Source organism: Tupaia chinensis, unplaced genomic scaffold (assembly GCF_000334495.1).
Source record: "Tupaia chinensis unplaced genomic scaffold, TupChi_1.0 Scaffold000101_1, whole genome shotgun sequence".
Taxonomy (NCBI): Eukaryota; Metazoa; Chordata; class Mammalia; order Scandentia; family Tupaiidae; genus Tupaia; species Tupaia belangeri.
In genome coordinates, this window is record NW_006159565.1 from 2,783,254 (window position 1) to 2,798,080 (window position 14,827).

General features: G+C 50.3%; 1 protein-coding gene across 1 annotated transcript in view; it reads left to right on the forward strand.

Annotated features, from left to right (window-relative positions):
* The window catches only part of GRID2IP (Grid2 interacting protein), a 59,771-nt gene that overhangs the window by 1,168 nt on the left and 43,776 nt on the right, over nt 1–14,827 (forward strand). The window contains 1 exon segment of the mRNA XM_006143671.2: nt 8,275–8,429. Within this exon segment, the coding sequence (XP_006143733.2) occupies nt 8,275–8,429 (155 nt within the window).

A 14,827-nucleotide genomic window follows, 5' to 3' on the forward strand; every position in this document is an offset into this window, starting at 1 on the left:
GGTGCTGGTGATAGGATGCTGCACTCCCAAACTCACGAGCTGAGGAAATTTCTGGGGTTAGATTTACCAGAAATAAAATGATGCTCAAGCTTTTAAGTCTTGTACCTAATTTTGTAATTTTTTTCTGTTAGGAGAGATTTTTGCTATATGGCACGTGGGCTCGCCAGAGAGACAGAGATAGGGAGACAGAAAGGGAAAAAGTTATGTATGGGTAACAGAAGATTCTTTCTAACACCTATTACTAGGACAATGTTCTTTTGTTAAAAGAACCATGAAGGGACCAGCAGTTAGCATAATGGCTATGTCGCTGGACTCCCACGTAGTCGACCGCAGTTCGTCCCAGACCTGGTGGCTTAAACTCACGCCAGGTGCGTGTGCATGCATGCCCAAGATCCCGAGAGGAGAATGGAGGAGAAGGGATTGTGGCGTGACCATCCCCCCCACGGGGGGGGGGGAGAGGGGGGAATTTCTCAGTCTCTGTCTCTCTGTCTCTCTCCGTCTTTCTGGCAAGCGCCCCAGCCCTATAGTGAAAACCTCTCAAAAAAAAAAAAAAACAGAGCCATGGAGGGGCCGTGGAGTGGCATGGTGAGTAAGGTGGTGGACTCCCACATGGTAGACCATGGTTCAAGTCCATATCAGGCAGCTTGCTTTTTCACTTTCTCTCTCTCTGGTCAAATTAATAATAATGATAATAGTAATAATAAAAGTAAAATAAATAATTCTAAAAAAGCCGTGAAAATGAATATGGTTTTATCCTTGTCTGGATGGTTGCACCCCACAAGCTTTGACAATCCATACTGTGCCCCACAATGATGTACAACAATTACATTCAAATAAAATAAAATATTTGGGACCAGCAGTTAGTGTAATGGCTATGTCACTGGACTCCCATGTAGTCAACCGTGGTTAGAGTCCCAGACCCAGTGGCTTAAACTCACACAAGGTGCGTATGCGTGCGTGCCCAAGATACCAAAAAATAACAACAAAACAAACAAACAAACAAACAAAAACAAAAACAAAACCCTCTCCAAATAAATAAAATAAAATAAAATATTAAATATGAATTAATTGGAGTCAGCAGGTGGCGTGGTGATTAAGGGCACTGGATTCCCACATGGCTGGCCACGGTTTGAGTCCTGGACCTAGCAGCTTGCTTCTCACTTTGCCTCTCTCTCTCTTTCTCACTCTGTCCCTCTCTAGTCAAATTAAAATAAATAAATAAATAAAGTTAAACTTTAAAAATAAGAACAATTTAAAAATTAATTAATTTTAAAAAAAAAAAGAAAAGAAAGGGCAGCAAGTGGTGCGGTTTAAGACACTGGACACTCCCACATGGCTGACCATGGTTTGAGTCCCAGACGTGGTGGCTTGTTTTCTCACTTTCCTTCTCTCGTGTGTCTGTCTTTCTCTGGCCAAATTAAAATGAATGAATGAATAAATAAAATAAATAATTGTTTTAAAATAATAATAAAATAAGAAAAAAATCTCTGAAAGAGCTATACCTGTTCTAAGCTCTACAAAATTAAGATCCAGCCTGGGCTCCAAAAAAAAAAAAAAAGAAGATCCAGCCTGGGTGCCAGAAGGTGGCATGGTGGTTAAGGGTGCTAGATTTCCACATGGCTGACCATGGTTTGAGTCCTGGACTTGGCAGCTTGCTTTCTCCCTTTCTCTCTTCTTCTCTTTCTCTCCCTCTCTGGTCAAATTAAAATAAACAAATGAATAAATAAATGAATAAAATTAACTGAAAAAAACTTAAAAAAATAAAAAGATCCAGCCTGGCCTTATGCAACAATTCAACTGGCTGTTGGACTACAAGTGGCTCTAGTTTGGATTTCTCAATCTTCCAAAGACACTTCCTGTCAGACTTTGGTACACATGGACTCTGAATGGTTGCAGGTGGAATGTTAGGGTGACTCTGGGAAAGTTAGGGTCGGGAGCCTAGAATGAGTGATGCCTCCAGCCAGAAAGGAGCACAAGGTCTGAGTCACCTACAGGAGGCAAGTGAGAGAGAGAGAAAGAGAAAAGCACCACTCAGAGATCCAGAACTGGAAAAGGGAAAACAGAGAATGGACTTAACCTCAGACCAGAATCCTGAGCAACCACTGATTTGCAGGAACATAGCCATTACTCAAGAAAACCTGAGAAATCTAGAATGTGATATAGTTACGGAGAAAGAGGTTGCCCAGTAGGTCAAATCTACCTCAGGCCACTACCAATGTCTCAGTACAACAAGCCACTTGCTTACAAATGTCTATCCTTCCAAGCTACCAGAGATGGTCACCAGACCCTAGTTTTGCTGAGACTCAAGTGAAACAAAAAGCGAACCTGTGGGTATGGCCAGGAAACACTTTGGGGCTCAGACACTCCATTCCTCACCCCCACCTAGGGCTTAGTTCCAATGTGGATGTCTAGCCTGGAATTTCCATGTCTTCTTGATGACAAGGACGCCACAAACTTGTGAGAAATTTCTTGGCCCTGCCCATTTGAGGATTGGGAGGCTATGGGGTCTAGCATCTCTGTCAAAGTATGGCTCTTGCTGAAATTACTCCCAGCTCAGTGCCCAGGTGTCAGATTCCCACCCACTCTGGCCTCCTCCAGCACTCAAGCTTGGTCCCGTCCTTACTCCTTGTAAACTGTCCACCTCCAGAGCCTCCTCTTTATCATGTATCCTGACATGATCCCCTGTTTGGGCCTTTCAGTCCCACGACCCTGAGCAGACCAGTTTCTGTAGCCAGATACACACGCTCACTCACATGGCTTCCCTGCATCACTAATGTCCAGCTCCTCAAATGATCTTTCTCCCTATGCTCAGAATAAGCTCAGCTGCTAGAGCAAACAAAATCAACATCTTATTGCCTTTACACTGCAGGAGTTTACTTTTCACCCAAAGTTCTCTAGGGATAAAGGCAATTTTCCAGTATCTGATGTCCACACGAGGTCTCAGCATTTTAGACACCTTCACCTCAACATGAAGCTTCGGGTTTGCCATGGAAGAGGAAGACAGCCTGGAAGATTGTGCATCAGCCTTTATTATGGCACCTCAATCAGTGCTCATTGGCTAGAACTTGCCACACTGCTGCTCCCTAGGGGCACTGAGAAATGTAGTCTTCTGTGTGTCCAGAAATGGGGGTATGGGAGTGTGTGGAGAACTAAAATGTTGGTGAAGACAGGCCTTACTGTTATAGTCTCAGATGCCTACTATAGAGCCTAGGGCCTGTACCAGGCTCCATATAATTACTGCAGAGTCAGAAGGAGGCACAATCAGAGCCCCAGTAGGGCAGGGTGGATATGCAGACCTGGCCAGGAAGCAGGACTGGGCTGTCAACCAGTGAGGGTGGGATCTGACAGGCTGCTCAGGTCAGCTGTGGTACGTCTTCTGGCAAGAAGGAGTGGGGAATAGTGGATTTGGGTTCTGTTTAGGACTCGCCAAGCACACCCAATAGCTGACAGTGAATCCCAAAAAAGACTACCCTGGGAAGATTAAAGGGTCTCTGTGGGACACCCGTTGGTTTTCAGTAAGCTCCAGGTTTTTGCCAACACTCTGCCTGCCCCAGTTTTTCCTCCTTGAAGTAGCTGATATTTAATAGAAAATCCATTAGTGTCCCGTGATGGTGCCTCATGCTTAGATGTAGGTTGAGAACATCTGGGTAATAACTGACACCGATACCGCACTGTGGCATGGGCCCCAGGAGGAAGGAACTATTTTTTCCTCTTTCTTACATAAAACATCTTTGCAGCTAGCCATGTTCTCCTTTGAATTGAGGCTACTGCTGACTTTGATTTCCAAACCAGCACCTCTTCATGGTATGGTGGGTACATGAGGAGGGGGCTCCTGGTGCTACAGACTGTCCTACCCACCAGGAGGGGAACAGGTCAACTGGGGACCTGCAGGAAATGCAACACAATGCTGCCTTTGATTCAGTTTCATAAACATGCCCTGAGAGCCTGCTGTGCTCCAGGCCCTGTGTATGGGACTGGGCAGTAGCCGGACCTCAAGCTGTCATATCTGGTGGGGAAGACAGACTGTTACAGACTAATGGTGTACATGTGCCAGGACTCAGACATGCACAGAATGTGACCTCTAGCAGAAACCTTCAAAGCCCCTGCTAATGCCTATTCATCCTCTCTAGTGTCGCCTCTCTGGAAAGTCTTCCTTAGTCCCCTCGTGGAGCCATCTAGAAAGCAATTGGACATACAGTTCTGAAATTCAGGAGCAGGTTCTAGACTGAAGATCAAGATGTGGGAATCAACATTTAAGATCCTTGGTCAGAGCAGACTCATGAAGTGCTGCATGTGGAGGAGGGGACTGTAGAGGTTAAGGACAGTGGTATGGAAATAGCAAATAGAGACAACTCTCTACTGGCCTAGTGGTTAAGGGAGCTGGATCCCACATGGCTGACCTTGCAGTTCAAATCCCAGCCCCGGTGGCTTGCATGCATGCCCCAAAAGCAGATGAGATGGAGAAATGGAAGCAAAGAGATTATAGCATGACCATGTCCCATTGGGAAGTGCTTTCTCCCTCTCCCTCTCTCTATGTCTCTCTATCTCTCTCTGGTGAGTGCACGCACCCTCTGACAATTAAAAAATAAAAAGAATAAACAGCTCTAAGCTAGAAAAAGGAAGAGAAAGTTTGGGCTGTGGGGTCAAAGGGGGACTTTATTTATTTATTCACAGCTTGAGAGAGATTCAAACATTTATATAAGCTACATGGAAGGAGTCGGTAGAAATATTGAAAACCATGCATTGAATAGCCATTGAATATGGACTTGCAATGTGCAAGGACCAGGGAAACAGCCACAAACAAGACCAACAAGGAGCCTGACCTCACCCAGCTTCCTGTGGGGCAAGATCCAATAAGATCTTGATGTGTCCAACTTGTCTACTGGACATATCAGTAGACAAGCTGTTATGGATAATAATAATAATAATAAAGAGATGTAGAAATAGACAGGGAGGTGAGAAAGTGATGGGGGCCACTTTGACAAAGTGGTCAGAAAAAGGCTCCCTGGGGGGAACCAGCAGTTGAAGTAATGGCTATGTCGCTGGACTCCCACATAGTCGACCGCGGTTCGCTTCCCGAACCCGGTGGCTTAAAACTCACGCCAGGCACGTGTACGTGTGTGCCCAAGATCCCGAGAGGAGAATGGAGGAGAAGGGATTGCGGCATGACCATCCCCCCGGGGGGTGATTTCTCGCTTTCTGTCTCTATGTCTCTCTCTGTCTGTCTGACGAGCGCATGCGCCCTATAGCGAAAACCTCTCCAAAAAAAAAAAAAAGGCTCCCTGGGGAGGCGACTTGGAGCCAGGAGCTATATGACAAGTTGGTGGCAAGAAAAGAGAATGGGGATGGGGGATGGTGGGGTGTCTGTAGCCTAATGGGTTGGCCTTGAGCAGGAAGGGGGCTCTTCCTCCTCTGAGAGTACAAGGATGGAGGTGAAGCGTGCAGAGTCTGTGGAGAACCGTGGAGGTGCATGGAAGGTGAGAGAGCTGGTACCTGCCAGTTTGAGCTGAAGTCGTATCCCAAAGCCTGTGGAGGAGATGGATGGCTGACTTCCTTGGCCACCCACCCCTGCTTCAGGGCCAGCTCAGGAAGTCAGTGCTCACAAACATCCCCAGACCCACAACTAGCAAGGGAGCGCTCCCAGGCAATATGCACTTTACACTTCACTGTGCGGTATGTGTGCAATGTAGTGGTTCTGAGTGTGTTCACAGAGTTGTGCAATCATCACCACAATCAATTTTAGAACATTTTGATCACCTGCTCTTTCCCCCCCAAAAAATCTTGCACTCCTTAGCTGTCACTCCTCATTTCATGATTTAAAATAAAGATTGACAGTATCATTCCCATTGGTCAAATGGGACCACACTGCCTAGATCTAAAGCACCATCTACTGCAAGATCTGCTGTTGTTTTATTGACTGCTAGGAAACAAAATGTTCTGCCAATTAACCCATGGCACATGCTCCCTTATTACCTTCTTATCACTTCAGTAGTTACTGAAAGAGGGTTTTAGACTTACGTGGACATAGTACCAACAATGCACATAGCTAAGTTGAAGGAACACATAAACATCTATGACCAAATTCACGTATACACAGAAATGACAACCAGCAATAAGACACATCAGAGGTACTACAAATGTGCTAGGCACTCAGATTTCAGAAATATTCAAATATAGTGCTCACCCTAGGATCAATGTTACACAATATTACACAGTGCAAAGTGTATTTCACCGCAAAATGATAGAAGTTAACTCTGCTAACAGGCAGGAAAGAAGTTTGTGGGAGGGGCAGTTCACAGAATCAGCACTAAGGACCCAGGCTTAGAACCAACAAAGAAACAGCAACTAAGGGCACACCTATCCTAAAGCACCCTTCAGGAAGAGTCTGTTCAGGGCACACAGTGGGGCTCTGTCACTATCTTGACCCACCTTTGCTGTCCCCAGCATTTTTGCACCATTCCTTTAAGAGCTAAAGTTCCGGGCAAGAGCCTCCAATTGGTGACAGCTACAATAAGTCCACCAGGATCTTGCCTCGCACCTAGTTGAAGGTTGCCTCTCCTTTTGGCTGTATAACCAAGAAACTACAAATAGCTCCTATATGGATGTGCTGCAGTTACTTAGCCTCTACTGTCAAACATATTGTTTCCAACATTGTTAGGTTTCAGAGTAAGACCCAGGAGGCGCTATCTCAAGAGAAAAAGGGGGGCCAGCAGTTGGCATAATGGCTATGTCGCTCGACTCCCATGTAGCTGACCGCAGCTAGAGTCCTGGACCCAGTAGCTTAAACTCACACCGGGCGCGTGTGCGTGCGTGCCCAAGATCCTGAGAGGAGAATGGAGGAGAAGGGATTGTGGCGTGGCCATCCCCCCTGGGGGGGGTGATTTCTCGCTTTCTGTCTCTTTGTATCTCTGTCTCTCTGTGTCTTTATGGTGAGTGCATGTGCCCTATAGCAAATACCTCTAAAAAAAATAAAGAGAGAGAGAGAGAAATGAAAGTTTATTGAGAGGAAAAAACACCTGGGGTCTGAAGCCTAGGTGCTTTGGCCCACCCTACCGAGGGGATGTGATGTATTTGTATGGGAAGAGTGGAGGGGTAGGGTCGCTAAGTGGTGGATGGATACTTTGATTAGCTTACTTGCCACTGTGAACTTATCAGCCCTTGATGGGTGTTGGCTGGCAGTAAGGGAGATCTCTGGCCGGAGGATTCTAGCCAAAGGCTGCTGCAACCATCTTCTTATTTTCTGGAAGGAAATTACCTAAAGGCCTATCAGGGGCTGACCAAACAAACGTAATCTCAGTATTATAGCAATGAGCCCCCTCACTCCTACATCCTTGTGCACCTGTCTTCTCAGGACACATCTAGGATAAGTTTCGAGATGTGAGATCGTTGAGGAAAAGGGTCTAAGTTTTAGACACACCGAACAAGCTGCCTTCTGGAATGCTGTCCATTTTAAGCTCTTGTATTGATTCCTTTGATCCTTAGAATATTCATGAAATATTCTGTCTCTGGGTTTGAATCCGGACCCTGTAACTTTGCAACCAGCACTGATTCTATGAACAGTCACTCCCACAAATTCCTTTCTTGCCAATCACCCCACCTCTAGCAGCCTCATTTTCCTTAGGTGTAAAGTGAAGATGCTGGGGAACCAGCAGTTAGCATAATGGCTATGTCGCTGGACTCTCACGTAGTCGACCACGGTTCGCGTCCTGGACCCAATGGTTAGGACTCATGCCGGGCACATGAGTGCACACTCCCTATAGCAAACCAAAAAAAGAGAGAGAGAGAGAGAAACAGAAAGAAACCAGAGACAGAATATTTCATGAATATTCTAAGGATCAAAGGAATCAATACAAGAGCTTAAAATGCACCAGGCACTCAGTAATTGCTAGTTACTATTATTATAATACTACACTCCCTTTCACTACACTGTGTGCTGAGCCCAAGATCCTGGGAGGAGAATGGAGGAAAAGGGATTGTGGCGTGACCATCCCCCAGGGGGTGATTTCTCGCTTTCTTTCTCTATGTCTCTCTCTGTCTGGCGAGCGCACGTGCCCTATAGTGAAAACCTCTCCAAAAAAAAAAAAAAGCGAAGATGCTAATCATGCCCTCCTGGTTGGGCAGCCGTCAGGTCTGATGCGGAGCGCTATGTGTAAAACGCTCCCAACAGCCTTTCCCACAGAAGCTCTGTGGAGGTAAACTGAGGGAGGAAGAGAGGGATGTGAGTGATTCCCCCATGGCTCCACTCTGGATCCCTTTTGGGACTCCTTCTCACAGGTGGATGAAATCTTGGGGGACCAGCCAACAGCCAAGGAGCAGGTGTTCACTGCTCTGAAGCAGTTCGCAACCGAGCAGCGGGTGGATGACCTGGTGTGGGCTCTCACCCTGGCGCTGCCACGCGAGGCCTGTGGACCACTCCTGGACAACCTCAGGTACTTTAGTAAGGGGCATGATGGGCAGGCAGGCCAGTCTCACTCAAGCTATTCACTTACCCACTGCCACTCTAGCCCCCTTGCCAGCCCAGGTTGGAGATGATGGCTTCCTCCTGAACTCGATCTCAACAAAACTCCAACCCAGGGTGGGCCAGTGACCCTGAAGGGCAGCCCTGGGAGGGCAGCTGTTGGCTCTACTGGATGCCAGAGCAGCACCTTGAGTGATGGGGAATGGCTGCTAACAGCAGGGCTGGAACAGGCCTCAGAAAAGACCCATCTTCTGATCTGAAGAATCAGTCTGCTCTGCTCCACTCCAAACTCAGATCATAGAACTTCTCTCCAGGGGCCAGATGGTAGTACAACTGGACCCACACGGGAAGGTCTGGGTTTGTATCTTGGAGCTCCCCTGTACATGCAGGAGGCATGAGCAACCCCATAATCCTGGCTGATTTGGATTGGAGGTGGATAGTGCTGTGGGGACCCTGTTAGGAATCTCTCTCTCTCTCAGAAAAGCATGAATGAACTTAAAAAAAAGTAGTAAAGGGGACCAGCAGTTAGCGTAATGGCTATGTCGCTGGACTCCCACGTAGTCAACCGGGGTTTGCGTCCCGGACCTGGTGGCTTAAAACTCACTCCGGGCGCGTGTGCGTGCGTGCCCAAGATACCTAGAGGAGAATGGAGGAGAAGGGATTGTGTTGTGATCATCCCCCCTGGGAGATGATTTCTCGCTTTCTGTCTCTCTGTCTGTCTGGCGAGCGCACGTGCCCTATAGCAAAAAAACTCTCAAAAAAAAAAAAAATAGTAAAGTAAAAAAATCTCCAGGCCAGCCAGGTTGCATGGTGGTTAAGGTGGCTGGATCCCACATGACCATCTGTGTGGTTGAGTCCTAGACCTGGCAGCTTGAAAAACACACACATGTGTGTGTGCCCAAAATCCAAAAGCCTGAAGGAAGAATGTAGGAGAAGAGATTGTGGCATGGCCATCCTCCCCTGGAGAGTGACTTCTCACTTTCACTTTCTCTGTTTCTCTCTCTCTCTCCCCCAGTGAATGCACACTCCCTATAGCAAACTAAAAAGAGAGAGAGAGAGAAACAGAAAGAAAGAAAGGAATCTCCAACAGGCTACCAAGATTCTCCCAATTCTTTACTGAGATGGAGTAATGGTACAATGTGAAAGCAAGGATCCTGACTATATTATGTGGATCCTTGACCCCTGTCCCCCACCCTACAATGTGCGTGTGTGTGTGTGTGTGTGTGTGTGTGTATGTGCGTGCGCACGTTCCCTGCCCTCTTGTTGCCTTTTGATGATGATGAGTGTGTACCAAGGACCTCACCAGCTCCTAGAGGAATACACTTACTGAATCTCCCCCAGCGCTATTACTAACCCCATTTCACAAAAGCAAATTGAGGCTCAGAGAGGTTGAAAGGCGGGCCCAAAGCCACACAGCAACTTTTTGCTCTTCTACTCCGCTTTAGATTCATCTTTTAAGTTTATTCTAGGGTGGGGGGGCTATCTCCTGGTGGTCCTCACCTGGAGTGACCCAGAAATCTAGTGCTCCCACCTCCATCCTTCCCGGGCTTCAGGCCTGTCCAGCTTCCATTGGCCCCCTCTGAACCCAAGGGATGCTTTCCTTACCCGGATCCTGCTGGGCTTTCTCTTCCTATTCTGTCTCCTGGCCGTTTCGGCTCTGCAGCGGAGCATAGGCGGCCACCGAAAGAGGCCACCATGAGCTGCCTGGGGTGAGTAAGGGGCCTGCCCCTTGCTGGGGAAATAAGGAAAAGGGAAAAAAGTTATTTCTAGAGCCAAATTTGCCGCGGAGACGATGCGTTGGCACTGAGGGCTTTTCGGGGAGGTGATGGGTGGGTAGTCCCCCGCCCTGCCCCGCCCCTCCCCACCAGGGCTGACTAGGGCGCGCAGGCAGCCCCGGCGTCCCCGGCGTCCCCGGAGAAGTTGGCACGCTTCTCTCCAGGATGCTGACAGCCGGACTCAGCTGGAGGCCCTCTCGCTTCCCTTCATCTCCCTTCGGTGCTGCCTGGCTCTGTCCCTGCCTCCTGTCCCCGGACAGCCTGCGGGCTTGCCTCTCAGGACAGCCCCTACGCCGGCCTCTCCCGGTTACAGTTTGTTCCCAAGCTACCGGTAGCCCGGCTGCGGGTCGGGAAGGGCGGAGGAGGGGGCGCCCGCTTGGGCATGCTCGATTTAGAGCCTGGGAGGGGAGAACCCAGGACACCTGGGGATGCCCAGTCCGACAGCTTCCCCGGGGCACTGCCACTGCCGAGGAGGATGAAACAGCAGCCTCATTTGTCAGCGTGTCAAGTGCGACAGGAAAATTGGGGAGGCTGCCTGAGGAGGGGGCGGTGCCCAGCTGGGTCTGTAGGGAGAGGGTTACCCTGGCAGCGGGGCTTCAACCCCACCCCCCACTCTCCATCCCTATCACTTTCCACCCCTCCCCCACTCAGGGCTGGCCAGTAGCACACTACTGTGGGTGGGCTCTAGGGATGGCATGGTGACCCCAGAATAGAGCTCCCTGGAGAGAGCTCAGAGAGGGCATGGAGAGTCCCAGCCACAGTTAGGGCAATCGGAAGCTAAGTATCAGCTGAAAGGGAGCTTCTGGCTAACTCAGTCCAGGGCAGTCAGGGCAGGCTCCTCAAAGGGGGCAGCAGGTGTCAGCGTGATGGCTCAGCGACCTGTGGGGCCAGGCAGTGCATCCTGTGGGAGTGGGAGGACAGTCCCCAAGGAGAGTTCACAGAGGGTGAGACAGTGCCACACTGGCCCAGGGTTCACGCTTGGCCTGGCTACGAAGCACCCGACATGGGATGAAGGGTCACAGAGAGTCACGGCTCTGTTCTCAGGCACCACAAAGAGCAGAGACAAAGTTTAAATGAGAGACTGAGCAGCCTAAGGGTGGTAGGGGAAGAAATGGATGTGTCGTGCGTGTGCGTGCCAAAGCTCTTCACAAAGGCTAGAACTCAGTGATATCAGACAGGCTGTGGCCTCTGCAAAGGGCAGTCCAAGGACCAGTCCCAGGCCAAATAGATGGCTTGGGGAGAAGAAAAATGGAGACATGAGACAGTGAGGCTCGGCTGCCCAGCATAGAAGCCACTGCCATGCACGATTACTTCAAAGTAACTGTTATTCGATAAAATTTAAATTCAGCTTCTTCATCTCACTGGCTACATTTCAAGCACTCAATACCCACAGAAAGCTGCTGGCTACCAGGGACAGCGTACATTGAGAATGTGCCCATGTTCCCTTGGACAGCTCTGCTACAAAGGGTGAGATGGCTCAGAAGCCTCAATTAAGCCAAAGCTCTTCCTTTATATCAGCAGCTAATCCTGCAACTCGGAGCCTAATTTGGGTCTGTCCCCAAAGGGATCCCAGTCTGATGAAGTGATAAAATGGCATTCTAATTAGGACAAGCCAGGCAGTTTGGAAAGTGTGACGTAGCCAGGAGGGAACAGCAGAGACTGCTAAGGTTTCAGAAATATTTGAGGAGAGTGAGGACAGAGCTGGGGAGGGAAGCAGCTGGGGCAGAAGAAGAAGGAGTCTGGAATCCTTCTCCAGTTTAGAAGGAGCTGGGGTTTGGAATCCTACAGACCTAGCTTGAACCCCAGATCCATGCACTGGCAGCAGATTAATTAACCTCTATGGTTTATCTATACAATGGAATTGGTAATCCCTTATGTTCCCAGCAAGGTCCTTAGGAGGAAACAATATATATGAACTTTGTCCACTGAACATGGAAAAAATTAGTTGAGATTCTGGGGACAGAGAGTGAGGGGCCCTGTACCCTCTTCGCCTTCCTCTGCTTTAGTGATAAGTGTCGAGAACAGCATCATAGAGTTATGCTGAGAATGCGGCAAGACTGTGTAGGGAGGAGGGCCAGGCATGTGGTAGTGCTTGGTTAGTGCTGGCTTCTTTCAGGAAAGATCTTTTTCCCTAGAGCAGGATTCCCAAGTCTGGCACTATTGACAGTTTGGGCTCAATTTTCACTCTGTTGTTAGGGGCTGTCCTGTGCATTGTAGGATATTTAGCAGTATCCCTGGCCTCTACCCACTAGATGCCAGTAGCACTGCCTTCGCCAGTTGTCATATTTTGATGACAAAAATGTCTCCAGACAGTGCCAAATGTCTCCAGACTTTGCCCTGGACGTCCAGGTTCAAAAGACATCTACCAGCCCAGAGAAAAAACGTCCTCCCTACCTTCCCAGTTGAGAACCACAACCTTAACACATCTTTGGCAGTGCCCTGTGGCTGGGGTAGGCATTTCTAAGTCCAGCTGTTGCCTGACCCCTGGCCCACCCCATCCTGCCTTGGGTCACCTGGTCATCTGGTGCCTTCACTGTGCCTGCAGACACCAGGCCCTGAAGCAGCATGTCTGGCTTCAAACATGAACATTTGCTCTGTTTGCATCTCCTCTGCCCACAGCATGGTGGACAGTATTCAAAGCCTTTGGGCATGCCTGGTTCTGGATGCTGGGCCATTGTAGTACAAAACAACCAGAAATAGCTCCATCATGGTAGGACAGCCATGACCCTGCAGATGTCAGGGAGCGGTGCCCACTGTGAGGGTTGTCAGATATTTCTCTTCCTGGCAGGGCTGACGATCAGGTGCGGGGAGGGCATAGCATGAGTGAGCATTGGCTCTGGCTGTCTGCTGGTGCCAGGGAGAAATGAAGCCCTGGGAAGTCATGGAAGGGTGCTGGTCTCACTGGGGCCGGGAACAGTGGGCTGAGGTGTGTTGCGGAGCATGGCCTGGACAGAGGACCAGAGACTGCTACTCAGATTTGCGGTACCCCCTGCAGGTACCCACAGTCCCAACCATGTAAGGCAGAGGCAAAATCTGGGACTTCCTGTCCAGCCTGTCTAGATCGCAGCCACCTCATGTTGATTCGTGGGCCTTATGCTGACATTCTCGAAGGTTGTCCCTTAGATGGCCCTCCCCCGGATGCCTCTGGCCGGCTCCCTGGAATCTATCAGTTGCTCCTCAGATCTCAGATCTGCCCCCTGGCAGTGAGAAAGGATCCTCAGACAGGCTTCCTGGGGTCTGCTCCTGCTCTGATTTCCAGGGAGTGGCAGACCCAGGGCCAGAGGAAGAGTTCAGACCCCTTTCTGTCACCTGCTGCTCCTTCCCTTTAGCTCTTCTCACCTTTTCTTTCGTGGTAGGGCAGGGCATGTCCTGGTCAGCCCCTCCTCACGTCCACTCACTGCCAGGCCTCAGACACTGCCTCTTCTGTGTTTTTAGTATCTATCCCCAAAACCTCTAGTCTCTCCACCTCCCTTTAATCCTTAAACTCTCCATGGCTCCCCACTTCTCCCAGGATGCAGTATCAGCTGCTGACCATGGCATTCAAGGCCTCCATCTCCAGCCTCTTCTCAGCTGACGCTTCCCCCTGGGTTTTTTCTCTCTTTGCTCCTGCTGAGCCCTGGAGGTCCAGAGCAAAGACCATTCCCTCCTGAAAGTCTTCCCAAACTCTACAAAAGGCAAAGTTCAGTCTTCCCCTGAACTGCCAGGTCCGGGCTCAGCTGCAGCCTGGTGTTGGGTACTCTCTACAGTGAGGAAAGCCGGGGGCGCCGCTGCTGCAGCTGCGGAAGAGGTCCGGGAAGAGGCTCCTGGGGAGGGAATAGGGGCGGCCCAGGGTCGGGAGCTCGAAGGCTTCGAATCGCGCCACCTTCTCCCTCCCCCATCCCCCAGTTAGTGAAAGGGTCCCCAGGTAGGATGGGGAGGGGCGGGGCGGGGCGATCCACGAAGGGGCGGGCGCAGGGCCGACGGCTGGGACCGCTCGGGAGGGGCCGCGCGCTCTCTCCCAGCAGAGGCGCGTGGAGTCACCGCGCCCTCGTTCCGCTTGCCGGCTCAGCCAGCCCTTGCCCTTCGGCACCTGCAGCGTCGTCGTCCCCGGCTCCAGATGGGGAAGGACCAGGGCTTCTCTCGGCACTTTCGGTAGCTTCCCCACCGTGCCCGGGGGCCCTCGGGAACTGTGCGCCCTAGGCGCAGCTGACTCGCCTCGGGCTGACCTGAAAGGGGGTGGGGCTGGGGCATTGAGGGGCTTCCCTACTCTGGGTGGGTATCCACCGAGCCTGGGCAAAGCCAGGGGGAGGGTGGATGGGAGCTAAGTAGGTATAGGACCAAGACGGTCCCTGTGATGGGCGCTGGAACCCATGCGCTGCCCTAGCAATCTGGGCTGGGGCGAAGGGCCGGCACTGAACAACCCTCTTTCCTTCCTAGGACTGGGTTGGTTGGTTAAGGGGACAGAACAGAGGGCCCAGGCTCGGGTTGGGTCCCCTGGGTGAGAGTCTGGCTTGTCTTGTCCAGAGTTTGGTGGGCGCCACCCCTCCACTGCTACTTCCTTCAGGCTGAGGCTCTATTCCCGTGGCAACCCCCCCGAGTCTTCTCCCCCAACCCC